The 22,885-nt window shown below is 45.6% G+C and overlaps 1 protein-coding gene across 1 annotated transcript; it reads left to right on the top strand.

The window, feature by feature from the left end:
• The first annotated feature begins 3,254 nt into the window (after window positions 1-3,254).
• LOC140458854 (interferon-induced protein 44-like) lies at window positions 3,255-22,083 on the top strand. Its single transcript, XM_072553544.1, has 7 exons — window positions 3,255-3,369; window positions 3,470-3,515; window positions 3,623-3,827; window positions 5,055-5,189; window positions 16,617-16,776; window positions 16,865-16,962; window positions 21,584-22,083. The coding sequence occupies exons 1-7, from the start codon at window positions 3,360-3,362 to the stop codon at window positions 21,749-21,751; spliced, it is 822 nt and encodes a 273-aa protein (XP_072409645.1). The 5' UTR covers window positions 3,255-3,359; the 3' UTR covers window positions 21,752-22,083.
• Window positions 22,084-22,885: the final 802 nt, after the last annotated feature.

Raw genomic sequence — 22,885 nt, forward strand, 5'->3', positions numbered from 1 at the left:
AGGTTTGTTCACTGAGCTGGAAGGTTCATTTTCAGACGTTTCATCACTATACTAGGTAACATCTTCATTGAGCCTCCAGATGAATCTTTGTCCAAAGGACCACTGAAGATGTTACCATGTATGGTGATGAAACGTCTGATAATGAACCTTCCAGCTCAGCAAGCAAACCTACATCCAGAACCTCAACCTGAGCTACAAATCTTAGTTATATATAAAAATAATAGAGTGGTTATGGTAGGGAATTTTAACTTTCCAAACATAGACTGGGACTGCGATAGTGTTAAGGGTTTGGATGGAGAGGAATTTGTTATGGGTGTACAAGAAAATTTTCTGATTCAGTATGTGGATGTATCTACAAGAGACGGTGCAAAACTTGACCTACTCTTGGGAAATAAGGCAGGGTGGGTGACTGAGGTGTCAGTGGGGAGAGCACTTTGGGCCAGAATCCTATTAGTTTTAAAATAGTGATGGAAAAAGATAGATAGGATCTAAAAGTTGAAATTCTGAAATGGAGGAAGGCTAATTTTGACAGTATTAGGCAAGAACTTTCAAAAGCTGATGGGGGCAGATGTTCACAGGTAAAGGGACGGCTGGAAAATGGGAGGCCTTCAGAAATGAGATAACGAGAGTCCAGAGACAGTATATTCCTGTTAGGTGAAAGGAAAGACTGGTAGATGTAGGGAATGCTGGATGATTAGAGAAATTGAGATTTTGTTTAAGATTCGAATGAAGCATATGTCAAGTAGACAGCAGAAATCAAGTGAATCCTTAGAAAGCAGTAGGGGTATACTTAAGAGGGAAATCAGGAGGGAGAAAAGGGAACATAAGATCGCTTTGGCAAATAGGGTTAAGGAGAATCCAAAGGGATTCTATAAATATAGTAAGAGTAATAGAGGACTAGGGAGAGAATAGGGTCTCTTAAAGAACAGCATGGCAGCCTTTGTGTGGAACTGCAGGTGATGGGAGAAATACCAAATTAATATTTTGCATCAGTGCTTCCTGTAGAGAAGGATATGGAAGAAAGAGAATGTGGGAAAGAAATACCGATATCTTGAAAAATGTCCATATTACAGAGGAGGAGGTTCTAGACATCCTAAAATACATAAAAGTGGATAAATCCTCCAGATCTGATCAGGTGGACCCTGGGACTCTATGGGGAGCTAGGGAAGTGATTGCTAGGCCCCTTGCTGAGATATTTGTATCATCGATAGTCATAGGTGAGGTGCCAGAAGACTGGAAGTTCGCTAACATGGTGCCCTTATTTAAGAAAAATGATAAGGACAAGCCAGGGAACTTTAGGCCGGTGAACCTGACATTGATGGTGAGAAAGCTGTTGGAGGAAAATCAAGATTTACATGTATTTTACGGCCTTTTGAGTGGAAAATTATATCTCGCAGGCTTGATTGAGTGTTTTAAGGAGCAGTCACTTTATTGGGAGTTTTCTACAGGATCCCCAACAGCAACAGAGAGACAGAGGAGCACACTGGGTGGCAGTTTTTGGAAAGGTGCAGACTGAAGAGTCTGTTTCTATGCTGTATATCTCTATGACTCTAAGTAACAGGGTTGTTGTCATGGGTGACTTCAATTTCCCTAATATTGATTGGAACCTCTGCCAGGTGTCAGATCTCTCACTGGGAGAGTATTTCAGTGATAGTGATCACAACTCCCTGACCTTTACTATACTCATGGAAAGAGGTAGGAGTAGATGGTATGGTTCATGATTTATTTGGGGGAGGGGGAATTACAACGCTATTAGGTAGCCAGGAAGGAACTGAAGAATGGACATTGGACAGCTTGAAGGAGGCATGAAAAAGCTTTAGCGGATAGGATTAAGGAAAATCCCAACGCATTCTACACTTATGCGAGGAACAAGAGGATGACCAGTGTGAAGGTAGGACCAATCAGGGATAGTGGAGGGAACTTGCGCCTGGTGTCGGAGGAAGTATGGGAGGTCCTTAATGAATACTTGGATTCAGTATTCACTACTGCGAGAGACCTTCTCAGTAGTGTTGCTGAGGACAGCGTGAAATGGACTGCTATGCTCGAACAGGTTGATGATATTAAGGAAGGTGTGCTGAAGATTTTGAAAAATGTAAGGATAGATAAATCCCCTGGGCCAGATGGGATATACCCTGGGTTTCTACAGGAAGCGAGGGAAGAGATTGCTGTGCCTTTGGTGATGATCTTTGCATCCTCGCTGTCCACTGGAGTGGTGCCAGATCATTGGAGGGTGGCAAGTATTATTCCCTTGTTCAAGAAAGGGAATAGGGATAATCCTGGGAATTACAGAGAGTCAGTCTTACATCTGTGATGGGCAAAGTACTGGAGAGGATTCTGAGAGATAGGATTTATGATTACTTGGAAAACCATAGTTTGATTAGAAATAGTCATCATCGCTTTGTGAGGAGCAGGTCATGCCTTGCAAACCTTATTGAATTCTTTGAGGATGTGACAAAGCATGTTGATGAAGATAGAGCAGTGGATGTGGTGTACATGGAATTTAGCGAGGCTTCCCCATGGTAGGCTCATTTAGAAAGTAAGGAGGCATGGGATACAGGAAAAGGAGACAGTGAGATCTTCAGATGCTGGAGATCAGAGTTGAGAGTATGTTGCTGGAAAAGCACAGCAGATCAGGCAGCATCTGAGGAGCAGGAAAATCGACGTTTCAGGCCGGCATCCTTCTTCAGGAATGGCCCTCTTCAGATTCCTGAAGAAGAGGTCCAGCCCAAAACGTCGACTTTCCTGCTCCTCGGATGTTGCCTGATCTGCTGTGCTTTTCCAGCAATACACTGTCATGGGATACAGGGAAACCTGTCTGTCTGGATCCAGAATTGGTTGACCCATAGAAGTTTGTATAGGATACTGGTTAGGCCACTTTTGGAATATCGCGTGCAATGCTGTTATAGGGTGTCGTGAAACTTGAAAGGGCTCAGAAAAGATTGACAAGGATGTTGCCCACTGTCACTCAGGCTGGATTTCAATCCATCCGATGGAATAATTAGCAGGAATTATTCAGAATATTGAACAATTTGATGAGTGTTGGAGAAAGAGCTGGATATTTCAGAGGGTTGCGGGGGAGGATGGAGATTTTAGTTGAAGTAAAATGGTACTGGAGTGTACACCTCCATCCCATTCTCAGTGTGACCCTGGGGGGCGGGGGAATGGATCGGTGACATCCCTGAGATCTGTCCCCTGGCCTGAGATTTCTATTTAGGGTGTTGTTGTCTCACTGAGACACAGCAGGCGGTTTGTTTCCGGGACCCACCCCAGCGCTGAGCCGATTCGGGGATTTCCAAAGCTGAGACACTTAGTTTCACTTTCATCAGTTCCTGGGTTTGAACTGCGCAGGGAGGCCGGAGATGGGAAACTGTAAGATTAAAACCTTATATTGCTTCTGCGATCCTTCGTAATCTCAAAATACTCTCATATTTTAAAACAAGTAATTTATTATCTTTGCTTCTTGTCTCAGCTTATTCGAAGGAAGATGCTGTTCACGACCCAATTATTGACCAGCGGTGAGTGGCCTTGATCAGGAAGTGAGTTTTTGGGCCAGTCACCGTGAGACAGAACCCTTTATTTCACCATGAGATCTCACTCTTCTCCTTCTTTCTGGGTTTGACAGGAATCTGGAGTCGCTGAGGAGCTACCTGCGCTCGTACAATCCTCCCAGAGAATGTGTGGGGGGTTATTTAAACATCTTGCTGTTTGGATTGGTGGGAGCTGGTAAATCATCCACCATTAACACATTCTTCTCCGCTCTGGACCGAGAAGGAAGGACGGCAAACATTGCCCCATGGAGCAGCAGCGATCGGTCTTTTACACCCGAGGTACCCTTTCCTGTTTTATCTATTAATTTGCAGAAGGTGAACGTTAGTAAATGGGCATCCGGACAAAGTGGTTTCCTCACAGATTTGTTCTGAACTAACCATCTTAGTCTGGGGCACACCTGGTAAGATATCCCTCCGTACAGGACATTGGTGATTGGTGACTGAATACTTATACTAACAGACCCAATATGGGAGGGCCGCACTGTTGGAGGGTCACTGCTGAGGGAGTGGGCACTGTCTGAGGGTCAGTGCTGAGGGAGTGGGCACTGTTGGAGGGTCAGTGCTGAGGGAGTGCGGCACTGTCGGAGGGTCAGTGCTGAGGGAGTGCCGCACTGTCGGAGGGTCAGTGCTGAGGGAGCACCGCACTGTCGGAGGGTCAGTGCTGAGGGAGCGCCGCACTGTCGGAGGGTCAGTGCTGAGGGAGCGCCGCACTGTCGGAGGGTCAATGCTGAGGGAGCGCCGCACTGTCGGAGGGTCAATGCTGAGGGAGCGCCGCACTGTCGGAGGGTCAGTGCTGAGGGAGTGCTGCACTGTCGGAGGGTCAGTGCTGAGGGAGCGCCGCATTGTCGGAGGGTCAGTGCTGAGGGAGTGCTGCACTGTTGGAGGGTCAGTGCTGAGGGAGTATCGCACTGTCAGATGTTAGTGCTGAGGGAGCACCGCAATGTTGGAGGGTCAGTGCTGAGGGAGTGCCACACTGTCGGAGGGTCAGTGCTGAGGGAGTGCCGCACTGTCGGAGGGTCAGTGCTGAGGGAGCGCCTCACTGTTGGAGGGGTCAGTGCTGAGGGAGTGCCGCACTGTCGGAGGGTCAGTGCTGAGGGAGCGCCGCACTGTCGGAGGGTCAGTGCTGAGGGAGTGCCACACTATCGGAGGGTCAGTGCAGAGGGAGTGCCGCACTGTCGGAGGGTCAGTACTGAGGGAGTGTCACACTATTAGTGGTGTTGCCTTTCACCTAAGCTGTTTCCATGAGGTAACTTTCCCCTCTCTGTTGGAAGGAGCACCTGTGTTTTATCGTGAGATTTATCTTTTATTTACCGCTTTTCATGGAGACTTTCTGATCATCATCACAGAAATAATCTTCTAATCTTGCTGTGAAAAATTACCTCTGGATTTCTAACTTGACCACAGTGCTGATGCTTCAGTCTTCATTCTCAGTCATGATGCTTTGGGTGTTCTGATGTTCTGCAAGGTGTTATGGATATGCTGTTACTTTTAAATATGATTTTACAGTTGTGGAGCTTCACGCCGGAGACATTAAAGTTCAGGTTTTGGGATGCACCTGGTTTGTCTTCAAAAGATTATGAAAAAAACGCCGAAAAAATCTTAACTATGATCCTGGATGGTAGATTACCACCAGGAACCAAGGTGGGTCTACATGAGCATTTTGCATTTTTGTTTGGTGCTATTTTAGAGAATCTCAATAGACATTTTAATAAAAATGTATCTGAGAGAAAGTAACAACTTTTACATGAAATAATTTCCAGTGTGACCAGTCTCTGAGTGAGAAATTTCTGAATTGAAGCCCCACTCTTGAACTTGAACCTAAGGCATGTTGAAAGACAATAAACAGAGTTTATCTCTTCAGGTGTGCGGAATAGATGGTGTCAGCACTGCTCTGAAGTAAAGGAGAGGTGTTAGCCCTAATGCTTGGTCCAATATTTATTGCTCAGTAACCCTGACAAAAACAGATTCTCTGGGTTATTACCCAATTGTTAGCGGGAGCTTGATGTGTGAAAATTATTGGCTGTGTTTCCCATTTCAAAAGGAACAGCATTCCATTGGCAGGAAAGTGCTTTGGAAGATTCTGTCATGATGAACAGCACATTGTAAATGCTCATCTTTCCTTTCTCCCTGGAACCCACAAGTAAATGAAAGTAGACTCGGGGTTAAGAAGAATGGAAGGATTGTGATTAGAATTGATCTTTTTGTGGTAAATAGTCATTTAAATAAAGTGTGTAAGTTATAGAAAGTATAGAAATTGTCATTATTTATTAACGACACTTAGCAATGGCACAGAATGTCACGTCTCTACATTTGCTGAATGTTATGATATGGAAGTGCTGGTGTTGGACTGGGGTGGACAATGTCAGAAATCACACGACACCAAGTTATAGATCAACAAGTTTATTGGAGATCACAAGCTTTTGGCCCACACCTCCTCCCTCACCTCTATCCAAGGCCCTAAAGGAGCCTTCCACATCCATCAAAGTTTTACCTGCACATCCACTAATATCATTTATTGTATCCGTTGCTCCCGATGTGGTCTCCTCTACATTGGGGAGACTGGGTGCCTCCTAGCAGAGCGCTTTAGGGAACATCTCCGAGACACCCGCACCAATCAACCAAACCGCTCCGTGGCCCAACATTTCAACTCCCCCTCCCACTCTGCCGAGGACATGGAGGTCCTGGGCCTCCTTCACCGCCACTCCCTACCACCAGACGCCTGGAGGAAGAACGCCTCATCTTCCACCTCGAACACTTCAACCCCAGGGCATCAATGTGGACTTCAACAGCTTCCTCATTTCCCCTTCCCCCACCTCATCCTAGTTTCAAACTTCCAGCTCAGCACTGTCTTCTTGACTTGTCCGGACTTGTTGAATCTGCCTATCTCCTTTTCTACCTATCCATTCCACCCTCTCCTCCTTGACCTATCACCTTCATATCCTCCCCCACTCACCCACTGTACTCTATGCTACTCTCTCCCCACCCCCATCCTCCTCTAGCTTATCTCTCCATGCTTCAGGCTCACTGCCTTTATTCCTGATGAAGGGCTTTTGCCTGAAACGTCGATTTCGCTGCTCGTTGGATGTTACCTGAACTGCTGTGCTCTTCCAGCACAACTAATCCAGCATAATCTGATTAAATAAGGCTGAGAGATAATTATAACGAAATACAAATAAAAGGTGATGCTTTAGACAACCAAGCAGCTGGAATAACATGCTTGGTATAAGAGTCTAACCAAAGTAACAAGTAATCCAAAGCTGGACACACTAATTAAGATTGAGAGATCATAACAAGTTATTAAGGTGGTGATGTCAAAACAGGACAGTAAGGAAGATTTTACAGATACAGAACAGTATGGTGGGGTCACACATAGCGCGACATGAACCCAAGGCCTTCTTCATGAGTACAGAACTTGGCTATCAGTTTCTGCTGGGTGATTCTGTGTTGTGTACCTCGAAGTTAGCCTTGGAGGACACTTACCTGAAGATCGGAGGCTGACTGTCCTTGAGCACTGAAGTGGTCCCTGGCTGGAAGGGAACATTCCTGATTGGGCCATTGCTGCACAGTGTTCATTCATCCGTTACCATAGCGTCTGCCTGCTCTCACCAATATACCATGCCTTGGGACATCCTTGCCTGCAGCGTGTGAGGTAGACAACATTGGCTGAATCACATGAGCATTTGCCATATATGTGGTGGGTGGCGTTCCCACATGTGATGGTAGTATCCACATCGATGATCTGACATGTCTTGCAGAGGGTACTGTGTCAGGGTTGTGTGGTGTTGTGGTTAATGCTGTCCTGAAAGCTGGGCAGTTTGATTAGATTCTCTACAGTGTGGAAACAGGCCCTTCGGCCCAACAAGTCCGCACCATCTCTCCGAAGAGTAACCCACCCAGACCTATTCCCCTACCTTATATTTCCCTTTGACTAATGCACTGAACAGTATTGGCAATTTAACATGGCCAATTTACCTGACCTGCACATCTTTGCTGTGAATGATGGTCTGTTTAAGGTTCGGTGGTTGTTTGAAGGCGAGAAGTGGAAGCTGAGATGCTTGTTGTCATCAGTGACGTGTTGAAGGCTGTGAAGGACATGGCGTAGCCTCTCTGTTCTGGGGAAGTACTGGATGATGAAGGACACTCTATCAATCCTGTGTCTGTTTTCTGAGGAGTATGTTGTGGTTTTTCACTGTGGCACATCAAAACTGACAATCGATGAGTTGAGCAATGTATCTCTTTGTTATGGGGGTGTGCTTCGAAGACTTTAGGTGTCCGTTGCATTTGTCCTCATCTGAGCAGATCTGGTGCCTGGGCAGGGCTTGTCCGTCGTGGATGGCTGTTTTAATATGTTTTGTGTGAAAGCTAGAGAAGTGCAGCATCGTGAGGTTATGCATGGGCTTGCGATGGAGTGAGGTACTGAGGTGTCCATGGTGATGGAAATTTGTCTGTCCAAGAACGAGACTGATTCGGAAGAGCAGTCCATGGTAAGTCTGATGGTGAGATGAAACTTATTGATATCGTTGTGTCAGTTATTTTAGTGAATCCTCACCATGAGACCAAAGGAAGCAAATATCATGGATGTACCTGGTGTGTAGCGGTGGTTGGAGGTACTGCATAGCAAAGATGTCTTGCTCGAACCTGTGTATAACAATGGTGGCATATTAGGATGTGCGTTTGGTCCCTTTGGACACTCCTTGTGTCTGGATAAAGAACTGGTTGTCGAAACGGAAGATGTTGTAGTCACTGATGAAACGGATGAGTTGTCGGATAGCGTCTGAAAATTGGCAGTTGTTGGTATTGTTCCAAAGGGGAGGTCAACATCCCTCTGACAGTTAAAATCAAAACACTCAGAGGGGATCACCTCGCCTCAGAATCTGATAAAGAAGTGTGACAAGGAGTATAACCTACTTCTCACCCCTCACCCCAATGTGTTATAAAGGAGTGGTTAAATGAAATGAAAACCTTTCACTAATTCTATAATTAACAAGTAACGATTTAGTTATCAAACTCCAACAGTGAACAAATTAACAGAATTCCTCCGAATCCGAACAATTCCTCCCGAACTACTACCTATCCTCTAACTGAATTAAATTATTTTGGCATGTGTTTCAATAACAATAGGTCCCGCTTATATAAATCTAATTAATAAGAACAATAAATTAAAACTTAGTTTCTCAAATTCAGACAGAATGGATCCTCTGGAGTGCTCCTTGTCCTCTCTGTTGATTCTGCTGTTGGAGATGTTTTCTCTGTAAATCTTTTATTCTCAGAATTCCTTCTCAGTCATTTACTTGTCTCAAGAATATTCAGTAGCCGTGCAGTGTACCTTTAGAGATACAGAGGAACCTCGATTATCCAAATGAGATGGACGGGCACTATTTCGTTCGGAGAATTGATTATTCGGTTAATCGATTCAATGCCTTTCCTCTGGGACTGAAGAGTTTTCTGTAATGTCTGCTCCCTGTTCGGGAGTTTAGGCAGCAGCACAGAGCACACAAGGCCCTACCCACTCCTCAATCCTGCCCGACCCCTAACCCTGTCTGTCCCCCCCAAGCCTGTCTGTCCCCCCCCAAGCCTGTCTGTCCCCCCCCAAGCCTGTCTGTCCCCCCCCAAGCCTGTCTGTGTCCCCCCCAAGCCTGTCTGTCCCCCCCAAGCCTGTCCGTCTCCGCCAACCCTGTCTGTTCCCCCAACCCTATCTGTCTCCCCAGCCCTGACCATTCCCCCAACCCTATCTGTCCCCCCAGCCCTAACCATTCCCCCAACCCTGACCATCCCCCAACCCTGTCCAACCCCCCCCATCCTGTCCAACCCCCCCATCCTGTCCAACCCCCCCAACCCTGTACGTCCAACCAACCCTGTCCAACCCCCACAACCCTTTCCAATCCCCTCCACCCATGTGCATCCCCCCAACCCTGTCTGCCCCATACTTGCCCTCCTCCTGCTCCCTCATCCCTTTCCATCACCCAGCCTGACACTCCCGACCCACCCCCGAACCCAACCCTCTCCGCCCCCCCAACCCACCCCCCAAACTCCATCCAACACTGCCTCCAACACCGCCACAAACCCCATCCAACACTGCCCCCCCAACCCTGTCCAACATCGCCTCCCCCAACCCCATCCAAAACTGCCCCCAACCCTGTCCAACACTGATCCCCCAACCCTGTCCAACATCGCCCCCCCAACCCCGTCCAACACCGCCTCCCCAACCCCATCCAACACCACGCCCCCAACGCTGTCCAACACCGCCCCCCCAACCCCAAACAACACCGCCCCCCAACCGCAACACCGCCCCCCAACCCCGTCCAACACCGCCCTCCCCAACCCCATCCATCACCGACCCCCAACCATGTCCAACACCGTCCCCAACCATGTACAACACCGTCCCCCAACCCCGAAGAACATGCCCCTAACCCCGTCCAACACCACCCTCTAACCCTGTCCAACACCGCCCCTCCCAACCCCGTCCAACACCACTTCCCAACCCCATCCAACACCGACCCCTAACCCATCCAACACCGACCCCAACCCCGTCCAACACCGCCCCCCAACCCCCGTCCAACACCGCTTCCCAACCCCCGTCCAACACCGCCCCCCAACCCCACCCCGCAAGCCCCGTCCAACACCGCTCCCCCAACCCCTGTCCAACACTGCCCACCAACCCCTGTCCAACACCGCCCCGCAACCCCTGTCCAACACTGCCTGCCAAAATCCGTCCAACAGCGCCCCCCCCAAACCCTGTCCAGCACTGCCCCCAACCCCTGTCCAACACTGCCCCGAACACCTGTCCAACACCGCCCCGTCCAACACCGCCCCTCTCAAACCCTGTCCAACACTGCCCACTAACCCCTGTCCAACACCGCCCCCGCAACCCCTGTCCAACGCTGACCCCCAAACCCTGTCCAACACCGACCCCCAAACCCCTCCAACACCGTCCCCAACCCCGTACAACACCGCCGCCCAACCCCCGTCCAACAATGCCCCCATACTGTTCTGTATCTGTAAACTCTTCCTTACTGCCCTGGTTTGATATCAGCACCTTGATAAATTGCAATTTATGATCTCTCTACCTTGATTAGTTTGCACAGTTTTGGATTATTTGTTACTTTGGTTAGACCCTCAGCATGCAACTCTTGTACCTATTATGTTATTCCAGTCATTTGGTTTGTGTCCAACACCATTTCATGTCAATATTTTTGTAATTCTCTCTCTGCCTTACTTAGAATTATAGAGATGTATAGCAGGGAAACAGACCCTTCGGTCCCACCAGATTTCATAACCTTATCTATTCCCTTTTGCCAGCATTTGGCCCCTATCCCTCCAAATTGTTTGTATTCATATACCCACCCAGATGCCTTTTAAATGTTGCAACTGTACAAGCCTCCACCACTTCCTCTGGCAGCTCATTCTATACACACACCACCCTCTGTGTGAAAACGTTGCCCCTTAGGTCTCTCCTATATCTTTCCCCTCTCACCCGAGACCTATGCCCTCTAGTTCTGGGCTCCCCCACCCCTGGGTACAGACTTTGTCTATTTATCCTATCCATGCCCCTCATAATTTTGTAAACCTCTATAAGGTCATCCCTCAGCTTCTGACACTCCAGGGAAAACAGCCCCAGCCTGTTCAGTCTCTCCCTATATCTCAAATCCTCCAACTCTGGCAACATCCATGTAAATCTTTTCTGAACCCTTCCTAGTTTTACAACATCCTTCCGATAGGAGGAAGACCAGAATTGCACGCAATATTCCATCAGTGGCCTAACCAATGTCCTGTACAGCTGCAATATGGCCTCCCAATTCCTGTACTCAATACTATGACCAATAAAGGAAAGCGTACCAAATGCCTTCTTCACTATCCTATCGACCTGCGACTCTACTTTCAAGGAGCTATGAACCTGCACTCCAAGGTCTCTTTGTTCAGCAACACTGCTGAGGACCTTACCATTAAGTGTATAAGTCCTGCTAAGATTTGCTATCCTAAAATGCAGCACCTCACGTTTATCTGAATTAAGCTCCGTCTGCCACCTTTCAGCCCATTGGCCCATCTGGTCAAGATCCTGTTTTAATCTGAGGTAACCCTCTTCATCTGCAAACTTACTAACTGAACCTCTTATGTTCACATCCAAATCATTTATGTAAATGACAAAAGGTAGAGGACCCAGCACCGATCCTTGTGGCACTTCACTGGTCACAGGCCTCCAGTCTGAAAAACAACCCTCCACCACTACCTTCTGTCTTCTACCTTTGAGTTAGTTCTGTATCCAAATGGCTAGTTTTCCCTGTATTCCGTGACATCTAACCTTGCTAATCAGTCTCCCATGGGGAACCTTGACTAAAGTCCATATAGATCATATCTACCTCACTACCCTCATCAATCATCTTTGTTACTTCAAAAAAACTCAATCACGTTTGTGAGACATGATTTCCCACACACAAAGCCATATTGACTATCCCTAATCAGTCCTTGCCTTTCCAATACATATACATTCTGTCCCTCAGGATTCCCTCCAACAACTTGCCCACCACCGAGGTCAGGCTCACTAGTCTATAGTTCCCTGGCTTGTCCTTACCACCCTTCTTAAACAGTGGCACCACATTAGCCAACCTCCAGTCTTCTGGAACCTCACCTGTGACTTGATGATACAAATATCTCAGCAAGAGACCCAGCAATCACTTCTCTAGCTTCCCACAGAGTTCTAGGGTACACCTGATCAGGTCCTGGGAATTGATCCACCTTTATGCATTTCAAGGCATCCAGCACTTCCTTCTCTGGAATATGGACATTTTTTGAGATGTCACCATCTATTTCCTTACATTCTATATCTTCCATATCCTTTTCCACAGTAAATACTGATGCAAAATACTCGTTTAGTATCTCCCCCATTTTCTGCGGCTCCACACAAAGGCCGCCTTGCTGATCATTAAGGGGCCCAATTTTCTCCCTAGTTATCCCTTTGTCCTTAACGTATTTGTAAAAACCCTTTGGATTCTTCTTAATTCTATTTGCCAAAGCTATCTCATGTCCCCTTTTTGCCCGCCTGATTTCCCTTTTAAGTATACTCCTCCTTCCTTTATACTCTTCTAAGGATTCACTTGATCTATCCTGTCTATACCGAACATATGCTTCCTTTTTTTTTTAATCAAATCCTCAATTTCTTTAGTCATTCAGTATTCCCTGTACCTACCAGCCTTAGAATTATGGATGCTAGCCCCAAAGTGCTTCCCCACTGACACCTCAGTCACCTGCCCTGCCTTATTTCCCAAGAGTAGGTCAGGTTTTGCACCTTCTCTAGTAGGTACATTCACATACTGACTTAGAAAATTGTCTTATACACACTTAAAAAATTCCTCTCCATCAAACCCTTAACAGTCTGGCAGTCCCAGTCTATGTTTGGAAAGTTAAAATCCCTTACCATAGCCACCGTATTATTCTTACAGATAACGGAAATCTCCTTACAAGTTTGTTTCTCAATTCCCTCTGACTATTAGGGGGTCTATAATACAATCCCAATAAGGTGATCATCCCTTTCTTATGTCTCAGTTCCACCCAAATAACCTCCCTGGATGTATTTCCAGGAATATCCTCCCTCAGCACAGCTGTCATGCTATCTCTTATCAAAAACACCACTCCCCTCCTCTCTTGCCTCCCTTTCTGTCCTTCCTGTAGCATTTGTATCCTGGAACATTAAGCTGCCAGTCCTGCCCATCCCTGAGCCATGTTTCTGTAATTGCTATGATATCCCCGTCCTATGTTCCTAACCATGCCCTGAGTTCACCTACCTTCCCCGTGAGGCCCCTTGCATTGAAATAAATGCAGTTTAATTTATTAGTCCTATCTTGTCCCTGACTGTTTGACTCTCTTCTGTTCTCAACTGTACCAGTCTCAGATTAATCTCTTTCCTCACCATCTCCCTGGGTCCCGATAATTCCAATGATCCAAAAATGTGAATCCTTCTCCCATGTACCAGCTCCTCAGCCATGCATTCATCTGCTCTATCCTCCTATTCCTGCCCACATTAGCTCGTAGCACTGGGAGTAATCCAGATATTACTAATCTCGAGGACCTTTTTAAACTTCTGCCTAACTCTCTGTAATCTCCCTTCAGAATCTCAACCTTTTCCCTTCCAATGTCATTGGTTCCAATGTGGACAATGACCTCCTGCTGGCCCCTCTCCCCCTTGAGAACATTCTGCACCCTCTCTGAGGCATCCTTGATCCTGGCACCAGGGAAGCAACACACCATTCTGATTTTTCGCTGCTGGCCATAGAAACATCTGTTTGTACCTCGGACTACAGAATCCCCTAACACAATTGAGCTCTTGGAACCCGGCGTACCCCTCGTTGCATTAGAGCCAGTCTCAATACCAGAAACTTGGCTGTTCGTGCTACGTTCCCCTGAGAATCCATCACCCCGTACATTTTCCAAAACAGCATACTTGTTTGAAATGGGTATAGCCACAGAACGCTCCTGCATTATGTGCCTACTCTTTTACCTTTCCTGGAGTTAAGCCATCTATGTGACTGTATTTCTAACTTCCCACCCTCTTCCTATAACTGCCATCCATCACATACTGTAGCTGTTGCAAATTCCTTATTGCTTCTAACTGTCTCTCTAACTGATCTATTTGATCTGATAAGATTTACAACCAACAGCATTTATTGCAGATATTATCCACAGGAACCCTTAAACTCTCTTTAAACTCCCACATCTGACAAGAAGCACATTTTACTGTACTAAAGGCCATTTTTGCTACTTCACAATCTACAGACCCAGAAAATAACACCGTCTTATTCCTCTACAAAACACTGCCCCAGGTTAGATTAATAGTTATGGCTTATATTTTAAGTTTAATCAAGAGGCATATCTCAAAAAACATAATCAAGAAAGAACCCACCCTACTCACTACTGCAGACTTTCTGTAGGCCACTTAAAACAATTAACTTATCTGATTCTGTGCTGTGAACTTCACCCAAACAATTTCTCCAAGATCAGTTGCGAATTTCACTGTTTGTTCATTTTCCCAGACGCACTCCGATGTCCAGCGATACATGAGTTCAAACAGCAAAGGCAGTAACTGCGGTGTCAGTTTCTTTCTTTCTCTCTGTCTCTGTCTCTCTTGCAATGACCTCATCATGTGCTTCCTTTGTCTGTTCTTCTCCCTTTTTAAACTGCTGTTGCTTTGATTTTTTTCCCCAAAGTTCCAAAACAATGTAACAGCATATAAAACAGTAATTGCTGCTCCTGGAATTTGAGAAAATCACCACCAATAGCTAAAATACCTCAAAAAAGGAGCAGATGTTACAGCCAGAAATTATTCCTGTCCTCCATCTTGGATTACCCAGAATCCTAAGTGTATAAGCTCTGCCCTGGATTGCCCCTTAATAAAATGTGGCACCTCATATTTATCGAAATTCAACTCCATCTGTCATTCCTTAGCCCATTGGTCCATCTGATCGAGGTCACATTGTACTCTGAAATAATCTTCAGTGTCCACTACACCACCAATTATGGTGTCATCTGCAAACGTATTCACCATACCTCCCATACTCAAATCCAAATTATTGATATAAGTGAACAGTTGAGGAATAAAATATTGCGACAGAGTAATTGCAACAAAGTGAACACTCCAGAAAAGTAACTATTTTCATTTATTCATTCTCGAGATGAGGGGGTTGCTGTCCCGGACCTGAATTTATTGCCCATCCCTAATTGCCCAGAGGGCAGTTAAGTGTCAACCACATTGCTGTGGGTCTGGAGTCTCACTTAGGCCAGACCGGGTAAGGATGGCAGGTTCCTTCCCTCAAGGGTATTGGTGAACCCAATGGGTTTTTCCAACAATCAACAATGGATTCATAATTAGATTTTTAATTCCAGATATTTATTGAATTCAGATTACACCATCTGCCTTGGCAGGATTCGAACCTGGCTCTCTAAGTAACAGGGGGGACGTGAGGACTGCAGATGCTGGAGACCAGAATCAAAAAGTGTGGTGCTGAAAATGCACAGCTAGTCAGCAGCATCCGAGGAGCAGGAGAATTGATGTTCAAGGTGTAAGCCCTTCATCAGGAATAATTGCTGTTGAAGGACTTATGCTGAAACATTGCTTCTCCTGCACCTTGGATGCTGCCTGACTGGCTGTGCTTTTCCAGCACCACACTCTTCATCTTTGATTAACAGCCCAGCGATAATACCATGAGGACATCGCCTCCCACAAACTGAATCATAACAAACAGTTGAGGAGTAACAAGCAGTGACAGAGGAACTGAAACATAGTGAACGCAGCAGTAACAAATCATGACCTCCATCTATTCTCTACGGAAACACCAACTCGAGGTCTGAACAAAATGTTTTTAATCAACCCATTCAGATATGCAATCACATACCTCTTACGCAGGTAGGACTTGAGCCAGGACCTCCTCACTCAGAGATAGGGACACCACAAGTGCTCTTTATCTTCCTCAGTTGCTGTCAGTTGTGACTATTAAGCAAAGAGTCAGAGACCTTTTATAAAGGAACCACCCTGTGCCTGCTGCAGACCAGAGAAAGCATCCAGCAAAGAGGAGGTCAAGGAGCAGAATTCTGATCAGTATAAGAATCGTTTCAGCAGATACTGTGGACAGGGAGCTGTTGATATCCCTTTACGGTTTATCTGTCTGCCATAAAACATATGCTGTTTCTATATGTATCTGTCTGTCTGTCTCAGTGTATTTGTAGGGGCAAGTTTATAAATGGGTTGGAGTTGTAACTAGGAGAGTTAAATGTCAATGAATTATAATTATTTCTCAATAGCTGGAATTTGTTGTTTTGTAATGTGTAATTGTTGTTAAGCACAGAGAAACCTGATCCAAGCTTTCTGTGAACCTAGAACTAAAATAAACTGATAGATTGAAGAAATTTTGCAAATTTAAAATCATTCAATTTATGACAACTCTTGGAATAACAGGGCTTGATTTGCAGTGTGTTACCCCAGTGAGGTGTGACAGATGGAACCCTTCCAACAACCTTGAAGATCAGCAAATTTATACCATTCATGGCTTTCAGTATAACTAATTCATTCTTCTGACTTAGATAAAAGATCTCGATCCTGATTTGGAATGCAAGTATCCAGTCACTGAGGAAAATAAAATACATGGAGTTGCATTCGTTTTTAATTTGGAGACCGTGGACAACCTTTCTGCTGATGTACTAAATGAGTTTCGTAAATTACAAGCCCTTGTGGGACAGAAATGTAAGTCCCTGCTTTTGCCTTTTCACAATGTCACCTTTGTCACCATCCCAGCTTAATATCCACAAGCTTATCGCAAACCTCTTTTCAGACCTTTACAGAATTGTGATTGGGACCCATTTTGACCAAATAGGAATACCAAAGAGTCACGAAGCTTACATTTATCAATATAAGAGACTGCAGGAGAAGGTAACAAGAATATTTTAATTTGTAAAATCTGGTTCATTGTATTCATTCTATTAACATTTGTTCATGGATATGGCATTGTTAGTGAGTCCAGCATTTACTCCAGCTTCTCATTGCCCTTGGGAAGGTGGTGGTAAGGTACCGTTTTGAACCACTGAAGGGAAACTCTCAATACTGTTGGGAAGGGCTCAGTGCCAGTGAAGGAATGGCAATCTCAGTGAGGAACTTGTGAAGCTTGGAATTGATGGTGTTTTGGACCACGTACATATTACCAGAGAAGGGGTGTTTGCAGCCTTAAAGCACATCAAGGTAGATAAATCCCTTGGGGCTGATCAACTCCATCCTCGGATGTTGTTGGAAATGAGGGAAGAAATTGTAGAAGTCCTTGCAGAGATTTCTGCTTCATCTTTAGCCACAGGTAAAATTCCGGAAGACTGGAGGATGGCTAATGCTGTTCCATGGTTTAAGGAAGGTAGCAAAGACAAGCCAGGGAACTACAGGCCAGTAAGCCTGACATCGGGGTAGGCAAGTTGTTGGAGAGGATATTTAGGGACAGGGGTCAATCAACATTTGGATAGTCAAGGTCTGATTAGGTCTAGTCAGTGTGGATTTCATGTCTGGGAAGTCATGTCTGACAAACTTTTTCAAGTTTTTCGAAGAGATAATCCAGCAGGTAAATGAGGGTAGGGCAGTGGATGTTGTCCATATGGACTTTAGCAAGGCTTTTGACAAGGTCCTGTACAGCATGCTGACCATGAAGGTTAGGTCACATGGGATCCAGGGAGAGCTAGCTAATTGGATTCAAAATTTGCTCAGTGGTAGGAAACAGAGGGTGATGGTTGGAGATTGTTTCTCAGACTGGAGGCCTGTGACTAGTGGTGTGTCACAGGGGTCAGTGCAGGGATCTGTATTATTTGTTATATACGTGAATGATCTGGATGTGAATGTACAAGGCATGATCAGTAAGGTTGTGGATGGGACAAAATTAGGAGGTATCGTTGATAACTAGGAAGGTGATCAAAAACTACAGAGGGATCTTGACCAGGTGGGGAAGTGGGCTGAGGATTGGTGAATGGAATTCAGTACAGAGAAGTATGAGGTGATGCACTTTGGAAAGTCAAACCAAGGTAGGACTTATACAGTAGATGGTAAGGTCCTGAGGAGTGTTGTGGAACACAGGGACCTAGAAGTATAAGTACATAGTTTGTTGAAAGTGTCCTCACAGGTAGACAGGGTGACGAAGAAGGCATTTAGCATGCTGGCCTTCATCAGTTGAGGCACTGAGTACAGGAGTTGGGACTTTTTGTTACAGTTGTATAAGTTGTTGGTGAGGCTGCACTTGGAATATTATATACAGTTTTGGTTACCCTGTTATAGAAAAGACATAGTTAAACCGGAAAGGCCACGAAGATGATTTACCAGGCATGATGTTGCCAGGACTAATCAGTCTGACTTATAGGGAGAGTCTAAGCCCCCTTTTCTCTTAAATACTTACTATCTGCCTCCAACTCTATAACAATATGCTGTTCCAATAAAACACTTATTAATATTACATCAACATAATTTCAAAACCACACAGTCGCTGTCGTCTTGTGTCTTCACTCTTCTGTCTGCTGATGTTCCTGGGTTGTTGTCTTTCTTTTTATAACGAGTATGTTTCAGATGAAAAGGTACCTTTCAGAGAGAGTGGTTTTCTATTTCTTTAAGACCAAAATGTTAGATGGGCAATTAGCTCTCGGAGTTTCCCTCTCTACAGCAGTTGCTCTCTGATCAGTTTAAGTATGGGCTCTAGCTATGTCTGCCTCTTCATCGGTACCTAGAACAGTCCATCTTCCAGAGTTACACCAGCACCACTCCCCACCTCTTCCTCAGCTACATTGATGTCTGTATCGGCGCCACCTCCTGCTCCCACGAGGAGGTTGAACAATTCATCAATTTCACCAACATATTCCACCCCGACCTCAAATACACCTGGACTATCTCAGACATCTCCCTCCCCTTCCTAGACCTTGCTATCTCCATCAACAGTGACTGACTCAATGCAGACATCTTATACAAACCCACTGACTCCCACAGCTACCTGGACTACACCTCCTACCACCATCTCCTGTAAAAATGCTATCCCTTACTCCCAATTCCTCTGCCTGCACCATATCTGCTCCTAAGAGGACCAGTTCCACCACAGAACACACAGATGGCCTCCTTCAAAGACCACAATTTCCCCTCCCACATGGTTCATGATGCCCTCCAGCACATCTCCTCCACTTCCCTCACCTCCAGCCCCGAACCCCACCCCTCCAACCACAACCACAAGGACAGAACCCCTGGTCCTCACCTCCCACCCACTAACCTCTGGATACATTTGCATCATCCTCCACTATTTCTGCCGCCTACAAACAGACTCCACCACCAGAGATAGATTTCCCTCCCCACCCCTATCTGTGTTCCATAAAGACCATTCCCTCCACGACTGCCCCATCAGGTCCTCCACCAAAACACACCCCATTCCAGGCACTTTCCCCAGCCACTGCAGGAAGTGCAAAACTTGTGCCCACACCTCAACCCTCAACTTTGTCCAAGGCCCCAAAGGAGCCTTCCACATCCATCAGAGTTTCACCTGCACTTCCACCGTCATTTTCTGTATCCGTTGCTCCCGATGCAGTCTCCTCTACATTAGGGAGACCGGACGCATTCTCATAGAGCACTTAAGAGAACATCTCCGGGACACCCACAGCAACCATCCCCAGTGCCCCATGGCCAAACACTGTGACTCACCCTCCCACTCTGCCGAGGACATGCAGGTCCTGGTCCTTCTCCATCACCTCTCCCTTACCACCCGACGCCTGGAGGAAGAACACCTCATCTTCTGCCTTGGGACCCTCTGACCACACAGGATTAATGTGGATTTCACCAGTTTCCTCATTTCCCCTTCCCCCACCTTATCCTAAATCCAACCTTCCAACTCGGCACCGCCCTCTTGAATGGTCCCATCTGTCCATCTTCCTTCCCACCTATCCGCTCCACCCTCCTCTCTGACCTAGCACCTTCATCTAGCTATATCATTCTCAGCTACCTTCCCTGCGGCCCACATCCCTCCCAGTTATCTCTCAGCCCCCTTGGCCTACAAACCTCATTCCTGATGAAAGACTTATGCCTGAAACATTGATTCTCCTGCTCCTCTGATGCGGCTTGACCTGCTGCACTTTTCCAGCACCATACTCTCGACTCTGATCTCCAGCATCTGCAGCCCTCACTTTCTCTTAAACAAACATCTATCCCAAATCTGAACATCTGCCATGTCCTTCTCCTCGGCGAATACCAATGCAAAGTTCTCATTAAGAATCTCACCCATTTTCTCTGACTCCATGCATATCTTTCCTCCTTTGTCCTTGATTGGGCCAACCCTTTCTCTGGTTATCCTCTTGCTTCTGATATATGAATAAAAGGCTTTGGGATTTTCCTTAACCCTGTTTTGTAAAGATATCTCATGACTCCTTTTAACCCTCTTAATTCCTCGTTTCAGATTGATCCTACGTTCCCAATATTCTTTCAAACTTGCGTCTGTCTTCAGTCGGCAGACCTTATGAATGCTTCCTTTATGCTCTTGGCTAGTCTCACAATTTCACCTGTCATCCATGGTTCCTTAATCTTGCCATTTCTATCTCTCATTTTCACAGGAACATATCTCTCCTGTACTCTAATCAACCTCTCTTTAACAGCACCACCCACCCCCCACCACCCCTCTTTTTGAATGTGGATTTCCCTTCAAATAGCTGCTCCCAATCTAGATTTCCCAGCTTCTGGTGAATTTTTCTATAGTTGGCCTTCCCCCAATTTAGCACTCTTTCTTTCGGACCACTGTCATCTTTGTCCATGAGTATTCTAAAACTCATGGAATTGTGATCACTATTCCCAAAGTAATCCCCGACTGAAACTTCAGCCACCTGGCCAGGCTCGTTCCCCAACACCCGGGTTCAGGATGGCCCCTTCCCGAGTTGGACTATCTAGATACTGCTTGAGAAATCTCTCCTGGGTCCTGTTTACAAATGCTGCTCCAACTAATCCTTTAACACTAAGTGAATCTCAGTCAATGTTGGGAAAATTAAAATCTCCTATCACCACCATCCTGTTGTTCCACATCTTTCCATAACCTGTTTCCATATTTGTACCTCTATCTTACACTGGCTGTTGGGAGGCCTGTAGTACAGCCCCAACATTGTTACTGCACCATTCCTATTTCTGACCTCTGCCCATATTGCCTCACTGCTCGAGTCTTCCATAAACTATCTACTCACTAAGATAAATATAAAAGGTGACATAGCAGCTGTTTAATTGGTGGACTTCCCTTTAAACTGGTGAACATTTATCCACTAACACCAAAATATGGAATATGTGTGATATAATTTTTGCAACCTCAGGATGCCTCAGAGCAGTTAACGGTCACTGAAATGTAGTTATTGTTGTAATATAGGAAACATGGTCGCCAATTTGTTCACCGCACCTTCGCACCGTTTGCAGGGAGACAAATGATCTGTTCTTGTTAGTCAATGTTATGTTGATGTAGAATCAGTTTGGCTGGTTTATAAGTATTGTTTTAAAACCCTGTTTCTCCCTTTTCTCTTAGTTTTCACAGTTGTCTGAAGACATCAAGATGGATAAACGTGTCATGTTTGCCATTTCGAATGATTTGAAAGGTGGACACATCGAGATAACCAAAGCTGTTCTTGCCTTGTACGCACTGGAAAATATGGTCAGAAATCTGGATCTGTTTTTCAGAGTGACACATCAATGAGCAATTCTAACCTGTGTGACAATTACAAGTTCAGTATTACCGTGACTAACTCACTCCGGTCAACCTGAACGTTGAATAGACTGTCAAGTGTGTTTTCGAAGTCGACAGTTTGTGTGTGTTTGGAATGAGAAGTTACAATATATATGCTTTCTGTATGTGTTTAAGACTGATAGATTCAAACAGCACAGAAGGAGGCCATTCAGGACACCATCGTTGCGCTAGCTCTGTGAAAATGCTATTCAATTTATTCCAGTTGCCAGTGCATACTCCATGTTTTCATAAAGTAATCCAGATTTGCCAAGAATAAAATCACCTTCACCTCGAGCATAAAAGCGCTGTAATTTTCATCTTATTGCAAATGTAAAAAGTAGGCTTTTCTCCTTTTTCTTTTGTGCGAGTTATTTTCTTTCGTTATGAAATGTAAGTTTTAAATTAAAAAAAAGACTTGTGTCAGCTCAGCTAAAAAGTAAACAAGTTTACAGGAAGTCGGAAAACTAATACTGCTGGCAATGTTCCATTTTACAGGCAGAATCTGTGGAGAGGGAGAGAGAACAAAGTTTAATATTGCTCATGATGTGGAAGTGTCAGTGTTGGACTGGGTTGGACAAGGTCAAAAATCACACAATACCAGATTCTGATGAAGGAGCAGTACTCCGAAAGCTAGTGTTTTCAGATTAACATGTTGGACTGTAACCTGGTGTTGTGTGGTTTTTACCATTGCTCATTGACACAGTTTGGGTTCCACCAGGGTCTCTCAGCTGCTGCCTTATTACAGCCTTGGTTCAATCATGGACAAAAGAGCTGAATTCCAGAGGGGAGGGGAGGTGAGAGTGATTGCCCTTAACATCCAAGTCACATTTGGCCAACTTCACCACGAAGGAGTTCTAGCAAATCTGGAGTCAGTGGGAATCAAAGATAAGAACTGTCTGCTGGTTCAAGCCATTGCAGGTGCAAAAGGAGGATAGGTATTTGTTGGAGGTCAGTCATCTCAGTTTCAGGACATCACTGCAGGAGTTCCTCACGGTAATGTCTGAAGTCCAACCATCTTCAGTTGCTTCATCAATGACCTTCCCTCCAACTTCAGGTCAGAAGTGTGAATGTTTGCTGATAATTCCACAATGTTCAACACCACTC

Source organism: Chiloscyllium punctatum, chromosome 34, assembly GCF_047496795.1.
Source record: "Chiloscyllium punctatum isolate Juve2018m chromosome 34, sChiPun1.3, whole genome shotgun sequence".
Classification (NCBI taxonomy): Eukaryota; Metazoa; Chordata; class Chondrichthyes; order Orectolobiformes; family Hemiscylliidae; genus Chiloscyllium; species Chiloscyllium punctatum.

Bases quoted from the DNA above. Each gene is read 5' to 3' on its own strand.
- LOC140458854 (XM_072553544.1), top strand. The intron at 5,190-16,616 runs GTGGGTCTACAT...CTTCTGACTTAG, and splicing joins GATTACCACCAGGAACCAAG to ATAAAAGATCTCGATCCTGA. The intron at 16,963-21,583 runs GTAACAAGAATA...CTTTTCTCTTAG, and splicing joins ATAAGAGACTGCAGGAGAAG to TTTTCACAGTTGTCTGAAGA.